Below are 9,783 nucleotides of genomic sequence, written 5' to 3' on the forward strand. Positions count from 1 at the left end.
GAGCATAGAAAAAACATATATGACAGTGGCTTCATGGAGAAAGATATACCATAATCTAGATATAAATCATATGCCAGCTGTTTTCTTTTCTACTTTAACCATTTAGGTGATTTTCTGATGTTTTTTTAAATTGTAATTTGGAGGTCACTGTTGCAAAAGCAGGCAAGCTGTTCCCCAAATGAGCTTCCTCTCCCTCTTTTTTCACCGTTTGTGGTGCATCACTCCATCTCTATGCTAATGTTTTGTAATGATCTGAGGCACGTAGGGATGAAAGAAAAGGAGAGAAACTTGTTCTCTGCACAGCTTTGCTTATTTGCATGGCAGGACAGGGAGATTTTTCTTTTCATACTGGAAAGGAAGAGTGGGTGTAAACCATGGAAAGAAAGGGGTGTGGATAACAGCAATAAATGCTACGAAATCATATATTAAAATAAAGTTATTTATAGATCTATGATGATATATATTGTGTGGATCAACAAACACAATAACAAAGCATGCACGCGCACACACACACACACACACACACACACACAATGCAGGCTCGCTGTGACTTTGAAGTTCTCCTGGATCGCCTTTAAAGGCCTCAGTGTTGCCACGACAGCAGGTAAGTAGACTCAGACTGCTTGCGAGAGTGTGTGTGTGTGTGTGTGTGTGTGTGTGTGTGTGCGTGCACATGTGTTTGAGAGTGTTTAGCTTGAGTACTTAATTAGCTAAAAGCCTGATGGGCCACTTTCTTCTCAGTGGTTAACACTAAACGAGGGAATGACTGGCTCGTTACTGCTACTAACAACAAGGATAATTTATTCATAAACGGATCTGTCTGCTGTGTTTAAGCTTGTCCTCTGTTGCCAGGCTGACAATGACAAGCGCAAACAATAGGCACAACCATCAATGTCCCTTTGCGATCTTTATGCTGAATACTAAACTGCAAAATGTGTTTTCATTTTGTTTTGCAGTGACATGAACACAAAGTAACAGTAATAATAACCATGTCCTACAGCTTATCACAATTTATTATTCACTAAAATGAATTATCCTTGATTTTAGAGGCCACTTACAAAGTGTTAAGACACAAAGTGGCTTGGGTTATTGATTAGGACCAAAGGAACAAAAGCAAATACAGACAAGCTGAACCTATTATTGCCTCTGGTTGCTATTACATATTATGACAAACAGTTGAAAACCAAGAGAGCTGATGACTGTGACTGGCCTTTGCTGTGTATGGCTGGAGCTGGAACTGAGGTTGTTGAATGGGCGTTGTGTTTAATTGTGTAAAACACATTCCAGTTTCCACGGGGCAACTGGAATCTGCTTAGGACCAAGAAATGTGGTCCTGCATTAGATTAAGTACCCAGTGGAATGTAATGCCCGGCAGACTAGTTGGTTGGTTGATTGGAGTCTGTGGAAGTCTGGGGGCTGTCAGCAGAGTGTGTGTAGTTCTGAAGGGAAGGGGGCAATAGAGCCAAAGGGTGAGAGTAGGAAGCTGAGGTGGAGGTAAAGACTGATATGGAAACTGAAGTAGGTCTCCACTTTAAAGGCAGTCAATAGGGGTGGGATGATATGCTTTTGATCCGATTCAATTCTTTTCACGAAACATGGGGGCCTATCGATTCGTATTGCGATTTTTATTTACTGTGATTCTAGAAGTATTACGACTTTATTTTCCTTCATAAACGAAAACAAAAGGTCAATAATACATTTCTAGAAACTATTACATGATGAGACATTTCTAATTGTTTACAACTAATTGTTTTCTAAGAAGAATGCACATCCCGTTTTTTGCTTTGGGGCTGTTTTGCCAGGCGCGGTCAGCGTTGCCGTATAAACAGAATATATTTTGAAAAAACATACAAATAAATACTAATGCACCGTTGATCCATTGTTATGGTCAATAGTAACACCTGTGCTTTTTCTGTTATAAAAAGTCAAACCTTCAGCTGTGAAATGGGGTTATAAATTGACCTTAAGCATCATTAATTGATTTTTGAACTTAAGTTGTTAGGATGAGCAGGCTAGCAAAAATTATAAACAACCAAGAACACAAAGCAATAGCACATTAGGGAAATATCTGACAACCAAAGACACAAAGCAATAGCACATTAGGGAAATATCTGGCTGTTTAGCTGATAAAGGCTCCAATATGTTCACCAGATAGTGGCTCACTGTGTCTGTTTGTTGTTTGGTGCTGGAAAGGTAGTGTACATTGGATTCATCAGAGCTTTTTCACTTAAAACAGATGATTGGATTTATGAACGCAATGAGAGTAATGTTGTGGGCTGCACAACCTAAACAAAGTGCTAAAAGGCGCTAAAAGGACCTGTAGGGATTGGGGGAACTGCAGAGTTGGACAAAAATTGTCTCAATGTTTATCAATAACAATGAACCCTCCACATTGCACATACAAAAATACTGATTAGTGCAGCTTTAACACATTTTTATTTTACCTTATGCAGACTATAATTTAAAAAAAATATTTCTACAGCATGCCATGATTTTTATATCTTATAAAATATTACATCTATATCAAACTGACTCTTTTTTATTATGTTACTTTTTCAGTAACATGGTATTTTATTCATCAGTTTATTCGTGTAGAGACTGTTTGATTTATAGCAGGATTAAGTTTGCTAGTTTTCTTCAAAGCAACACAAACTCTTATCACATGTAACTTCTCAGTTACCAGGCTCTCAACTCCACCAGTACTACTACGGTAGTTATAAAAAAAGATCGAAGAGAGCGTGTGCAAGGGTTGGCTTGTTAAAGCCAAACTCCACCTCAAATCAGAATTCAAACATGCTGTTCTTTTGATCAAAGACTAAAGTTAGTAGAAATAAACAACTCTCTAATAAAGGTTCAAGCCACAAAGTCAAGGCTCAAATGTGTGATACTAATAATTGCAAAATAAATGCTCCACTAGCACCCAAGGGAGGAAATTTCAGTACAACCAGTAATAAAGCACAACATTTCTCCATAAACCTGTGAAATAACCCAGGGTGCTATTGCTGTTTTGATGACATTCTTCCTAACTTCGATCCATTGCACACACATACACACAAAAACACATACACCTTGTCCCAAATTCTCAATTATATTATATCTGTACAATTCAGCCCGCAATCAACATCAAGACACATGCACATGAACACATGCACACCCAGACCGACTGACATGCTGAAGGAGTGCCTATGACCAAATATGTCAAACAGTTGGTCAAAAGGAGTGGAGGACCACACACAGACCCACTAATACACAGATGATTTCAGAGCTCGCTAATGTCATTATTGCATAAATATTAACATGACTGATAAAATTTACAGTCAAGTGTATACGGTCAAAGCCTTTTGTATTCAGATTTGCAATTGTCTTGGCTGGTTGGGTTAGGGTTGCATTTGTCCCATCAAAAACACTGGATACATGTTTAACCATAGGAAGTATAGCAATTTAAAGTAGTATAAAGTATAGCAGTTTTGTTGTTCAGAAAAGAATTGACATTGTACAATTTCAAATATGTTCACTGTGAAACTCAAATGCATTACTAAACTAGTAATACTTTTGGATTGGCCTTTGTCACTGTACCTGAGTGCATCTTCTAGTTTGGCTATCTTCCTCTTAGCCTCTGTTCTATCTTTTTCGGCTTCGCTTTGGATTGCCAAAACCTGAGAGAGCGAGAGAGTGAGAGAGAGAGGTGTAGGTGAATGCAAAAGCAGACAGCATCAAACATCACTCAACCAAACTCTCCTGCCTGTGACCTTGTACATCTGGTCTTGTTTCTTCTCTCTAGCACCCATCACCATCAAAAATACCATCTGAGCCTATCCGCCTGCAAAGAGGGCCTCTCACTCTGGATCTGTGGCAGCCATATGGGCCCTTATGTCCAGATACAGACACCGGCCTCCTTCACATCTCTCATTTACCACTCCTGAGGCGTGGAAAAATATTTTTCCCAGGGGGAAAAATCTCCTGTCACCATCCAGAAGACAGAAGGTGGAAAAAAAAGAGAACGTTTATTACAAAGACAGCGTAAAAAAAAAACGCATTTTAGGAAAACCCGAATACTGACTTTCTTTCAGAGAAGCTTGATTTAAATTCCCCTTGACCCTGAATAAAGTGCACAGAGGCCTGCTAAGTTCTTGCAGGTGTATCAGCCAGAGGGGGTATGCCAGCCTACAACGAGCACACACATTATAACTGTGGTACTTTGAGGATGACCCAGGTGCAGATGGTCTTTAAAATTTCACCTTAGAAGTCTGGCTTGAACCAGTCTGGTGCAAGTCAGATCATTAACAATGGTCTCTTCACTCTATGGTTTACAGCTGCTCTATGGCTTTGAAGAGGGTCTCTCAAAAGCAAAGGCAATTAAGTGTCAGCCAGCGTACGCTAACAGTGCATACCTCAGACGGTAAAAATGTCCCTTTTGATTGTCCTCACTTGCAGAGTGACTCAGTAACTTTATTCAGGTTTGTTATAACTGTTTAACATTTCTCAACTTTCTTTGCTTGATAACTCTGATGCTAAATTATAAATTTTCCATCCTCCTCTTTCTTCTCTGCCCAGTCCTTCATCTTCCTGTTAATCATGGCTCTGATTTTACGAGACTAGACATAAAATCTAAAAGTAAGAAGAACCAAAAAGGAACATGTGACTCCAGGCTTTGATCTCCACTTGACCGTAATAACTTTGTCCAGGGCTGTTTTAACGCAACGACAGAAGCTATGGAGCTCAGTGGATCGGTTTACTGAAGTATACACTACCTTTTTCTCACAGTTGATCTGCACTTCATCTTTTTCCTGGTGAAACTTCATCTCTTGATCCTGAAAGGAGGCAGATTTGAAATGACACTGATGATCCCGTGACAAACCACACAAAGACAAGCCCATTCTAATCTAAAGCATTGCCAAAGCTGGTGACAGTGACAGCAACAAATAAAAAAGATAGATGGCATTTTTTTCTTAGGCATGTGCACTGCGCATATATACATTACAACATGCACACACCCTTGCCACCACAAAAATCATACCCTGACTTGTTGGTGTTTCCGATGTTCACTGTCCAGGAGCTGCTGTTTGAGTAGAGCTACAGTTTTCTCTAAGTCCTCCATTACCTCAGAGGACTGGAAGAGAGAAGCAGAGAGGAAATTGGTATGAAAGAAATGCAGTTAACTTTGGTACAATTTTGTATTTTCCATCAATTAACTGTAAATCTAGCAGGCTGAGAGGGAGAGTCATGTGGAGGTGTTCTGGTAATGTGGACCTTAGCAGCAGACAGAGCATGCTCCTGATGTAAGTGGCTCAGGTCAGTCTCGTGTTTGGCTTGGAGCCTCTGCACTGTCTGCTCATGCTGCTCCTTCTGCTGCGCCTTCTCCTTCTGCAGAATCGTATTTCTGTGGCAGAGCATGACAGGGTCGTTAACACATACACTGATCTGCTCCTATTCCAATTAAATAATGACATGAGTCACTTTACCTCCCTGTTGCTATAATTTTGTCTTAGCACATTCAAGTATGTCTTTGCACCTTACACGCATCTTAATAACATGTTATTTTATCACGTTAAGACCTCAAGCAGATACTTAAATAAATATTATAATAAAGATTACATTTGATGACAGATGACATAGTTTGATTCCCCCCCACCCTTTATCATTCCCTATTTCACAGACCGTCTGTTGGCCTCCTGCAGTTCAGCGCCGATGGATGCAATGTGAATCTCCAACTGGGCCTTCTCCTGTGTCACCTTGTGGCGCAGTGCGTTGCCCTTCTCCACCTCCAGCGACTGCCGTTTTACCCGTAGCTCCAGCTCACGCACCGTTTCCTCCTGAACCACAAGAATACACAGAAATCAATTAACCAAACAGCTTGAACAACTAAGGGTACTAGCCTGAGAAAATGTCATTGGTCAGAGGACTGCATGCACAAACAGTGAAGTGAAACAGAAATGTGGTTTCTCATATGGAAGAATGTGGCTTACAATGTAGCTGATGCCCTCTCTGATTCTTTGAAATGCACATTTTAAAATTATTTTGAAAACTATTTGAAGTTAAAGACTTGTAATTTATAGATCGTTACTGCTCTATTTAGTACTTATTATCAGGTCTAAAGCTAAGGTTAGACGTAAAATAGACTGATTTGCATTGGTATTCTCCACAGTTCTGTGAGTCATCAAAACCAAAAACATCTTATCTATACAAACAAAAGTTGAACCAGCAAAAAACCTTTCAATACTACACAGAATTTTATCCAGTCCACAAAAGCTCAACTGCAGCAGTGCCTTTGAAAAGTTTCTAAAGCCAACTCCATTTCACCTTGTTGCCCAAATACTGACAGCTGGAGCAACACAGGCAAAACAGGGTCATTTTCCCTTTTGGTAACCCTGCAACTCTTTTTAAAAAATGTGAAATGTCAATGTGCCTATATAAATTCATCATATTAATAAACTCCAACAGGATTATTTAAGCCGCAGTTTCTGGCCACACGTAGAGCAATGTTTTGATTAGTGGGTCCATGTTTTGTTTGTATCTTGTGCCCATTCTTACTTTGAAAATACACCAACAGCGAGACGCATACCAGAGTGACCTTCAGTGTAATGTGAGACAGTTTTAATTAACAACAGAAATCCAATGTTTAGCTTTAACTTGTGTTACAGAAATGTGTAGAATCTAACTAATTATATGTGTTATGGCTGAAACTAGATTGCTTCATTGTACCAACACTGTTGAGTTATTTCATTGGTAAATGTCAAAAGCTCAATCAGGATTCAGATTTTTTAATAAAGACAAAGATCAAAGTCCAGCTGATGCAGACAGCTTCTTCTGGCACAGAGTTGATGAAAAGAAACGTCCCCTCTCTGCATACTGTCCTACAGCATGTGCACGTGTGTCTTTGTGTGTCTGTGTGTGCTTATGACAGAGTGGAATGCAGTGTAGGCAGGCCGATAAAGGCAATGACGGGGCGCTGATTAAAGACGGAACGTGCTAGTCAATCTAGACGATGACAGAGGCTGGCGATGACAGGAGCTGGAATGGGGGGAGAGAAGGGAGCAGTGTGTTTGAAAAGAGTACGAGAGCAGCGCCTCGCGAGGCTGGTAAGAGAGATTTTTGTCTTTGCGTTAGTAACGTAGGGCACTAAAAAAAGAGAACAAGGGGTCTGTGTTGTGCTGGAACGCGTGCTGACACTTAGTATGAATAGGTGCTTCTTCTCATCTCCTGCCAAAGAGCTAAGACTAGACTGGGCACAGCTGGACACACTCAGAGGGAGCAAATGATGTCCCCTAATTAGCTGTTTTAGAAGAAGAATTACAAGGTGTGAAGAACAGACTACATAAGGTACATTATGAGCTCTGCTCCCTTTCAGAGATTCAGAAGTGATAAAGTCTTTGAAGATGAAAAAAAAAAAACATGTAATTTATGACATAAAAAGTCAAACAGAGTGATGGATGACTTTTTCTTTTTTATCAGAACTGAGGCTTCAACTGTAGGACAGCCTGCATCACTCATCTCCTCATGCATGCACGTTGTGTTTTACACTCTAATGTGAGCAGCAAGTGGAGGATAGAGTCTGACAGAAGACAAAAGAATGGGACACAGAGCATAGCGTGGACTTGTGGGACAGGTGTCAAAAAAATACTCCTGCAAGTTTGTTTCCTCCCGTTTATTACGTTTATAAGTATTGCTGGGGATGCACAGATATAGTTGTCTAAGGCTGATACCACTTTAAGACGCTTTGAAGTTCAGTTATGTTGCACAAACTCCTAGCAACAGAAGATGACAAAATACTAGCTCAACAATCACCAAACTATCAGCAGTACAAGGAAAAGCATACTTCTGCTACTTCATCTTTAACCACAAGACCATAATCCTTATATCTCCATTATCAGTCATTTGCTTAAGGACATGCATGGACTACAGTCAAGAGTTTGAATTGTGCAATACCTAGGCAGATACTGACTTGTCTTTCTTTTCAAACACCCACTTAGTCCCTCTATCTGCTCTGCCACGTGTATAGATAATGTCCAAAAATAACAACATCTGACATATCTTTAAGCCCCTTGGGAAATCTTTGATCTGCTGTTGGATAGAAATCCATCCAGGTAGCATTGGGAAGATGAACATTCATCATTTCAGTGTTATTAAACATGATCCAATACGCTGTTTTAGAATGAACATGAATCATCAATCTGAGTGACATTTTCACATTGTGTCCTGAGAATGAACTTTTTCTGACACAAAGGGGTATATAGTATTAAGTGTACAAACCACATGTTCAAAGCTACTGGGTCAAAGTCAAAAAAGGACTGAATATTCTACAAGCACAAAATGTCCCAGGTCTTCTGACTTGAAATATTTATACTTGTATAACTATCAACAAGTCAGCAGAACAAGACAGACATTTTCACAATAAAAGAAAACAAGACAACATTGACACTAAAGATTTAAGCTTAGAAACACCAACCATGAAACCAGGGAGCTGTAATAATTTATCTGAGATAAAGTCCACTTTGAACTTCCTACATAAGGTGCGTGCCAAAACTTTTGAGCCAAAACTAATAGCAGGAGAGCACTTAATTTACAACGACAGAGGGCTCTTTTCATTCTCTCTAGCCTTCTCTGTCCTTAATCATTAAAAGAGGGGCCTTAGCACTGGCCATGCACCGTCCGGTGTTTGATGCCTCCTAAATGTGGGCCTGCTGACAGATTAAGGCCAGAAGCAATGTGTATCTGCGATATGTATGAAAGCCCACATAGGCTGATACTGATAACAATACTATTTATGAAGCAGTGTATTCGACTGGCCTCGAGTGTTGATGAGCACCATGAATGTAATGTGCACAATCATGCTTAAAACCAAAGTCTTTTCATACAACATCAAATAAACTGTAGCTTTCAGAGGTATGTGTGTTTATGTGGTATGTGCACAAACAACCATTGCCATGCGGGATATTTATTACATAAGTCGGTCAAAGACCTTTGTATAGATGAAGTGGGTGGTGATGGCGCAGTGGATTAGACACATGCCTTTGGTGTGGGAGATCAATTCCCACTGTGTCCCTGAGCAAGACACTTAACCCGTAGTTGCTCCAGAGGCGGGCGGCCTCTGACATATATAGCAATGGTAAGTCACTTTGGATAAAAGCGTCAGCTAAATGTCATGTAGTGTAATGAAGTCAGTAAGATGTGAGAGTCATTCCCTCATCCCTTCTTTTGAGCCATGGAGTGCCGCAGATCTTGCTTAGTGCCGCCTATGACGATTGTGATTGGTTAAAGACATGCCAATGAACCAGAGCACATTTCTCTCCCATCCCGGATTTCTTTGTGGATTCACCAGACCATCCTCTGTAGCGCTGGAGTCTGGCAATGTAAGACTACTATTTTGGTATAAAGTCATGATCCAAGATGGATGGAATGAACACAAGTGTACTAACCTGAGTTAAATCATGTTACATAAGGTCTAGATAAAACGGTTATTTGATACAATTTGGAGTCAACCACAAAGTTGTCTTGTATAGATATGCTGGCTGTCAATGATACGTGCTGACAGAACTAAAGTTTCCTTCAGCTTGATTAATATCTAAATGTTAAACATGCACATTAAAGGTCCCGTGACATGATGCTCTTTGGATGCTTTTATATAGACCTTAGTGGTCCCTTATTACCATATCTGAAACATTTTCCCCAAAATTCAGCCTTGATGCAGGATAACTAGAGCCAGTCCCGCAATGAGTTTCCTTGGTATGTGCAAATTATGAGTGTGTAGTTTTTGAGGTGGAGATGGGGGGGGGGGGGGGGGGG

General features: G+C 40.2%; 1 protein-coding gene across 5 annotated transcripts in view; it reads right to left on the reverse strand.

Annotated features, from left to right (window-relative positions):
• The window catches only part of cep112 (centrosomal protein 112), a 98,587-nt gene that overhangs the window by 60,375 nt on the left and 28,429 nt on the right, over positions 1-9,783 (reverse strand). For all 5 annotated transcript variants that reach the window (XM_034893978.1, XM_034893976.1, XM_034893975.1 and 2 more), the window contains 5 exons: positions 5,659-5,813; positions 5,251-5,380; positions 5,018-5,110; positions 4,752-4,811; positions 3,577-3,656 (listed from right to left, as the gene is read on the reverse strand). In XM_034893978.1, the coding sequence (XP_034749869.1) occupies positions 3,577-3,656; positions 4,752-4,811; positions 5,018-5,110; positions 5,251-5,380; positions 5,659-5,813 (518 nt within the window). The remainder of the gene's footprint in view (positions 1-3,576; positions 3,657-4,751; positions 4,812-5,017; positions 5,111-5,250; positions 5,381-5,658; positions 5,814-9,783) is intronic.

Source organism: Etheostoma cragini, chromosome 15 (assembly GCF_013103735.1).
Source record: "Etheostoma cragini isolate CJK2018 chromosome 15, CSU_Ecrag_1.0, whole genome shotgun sequence".
Taxonomy (NCBI): domain Eukaryota; kingdom Metazoa; phylum Chordata; class Actinopteri; order Perciformes; family Percidae; genus Etheostoma; species Etheostoma cragini.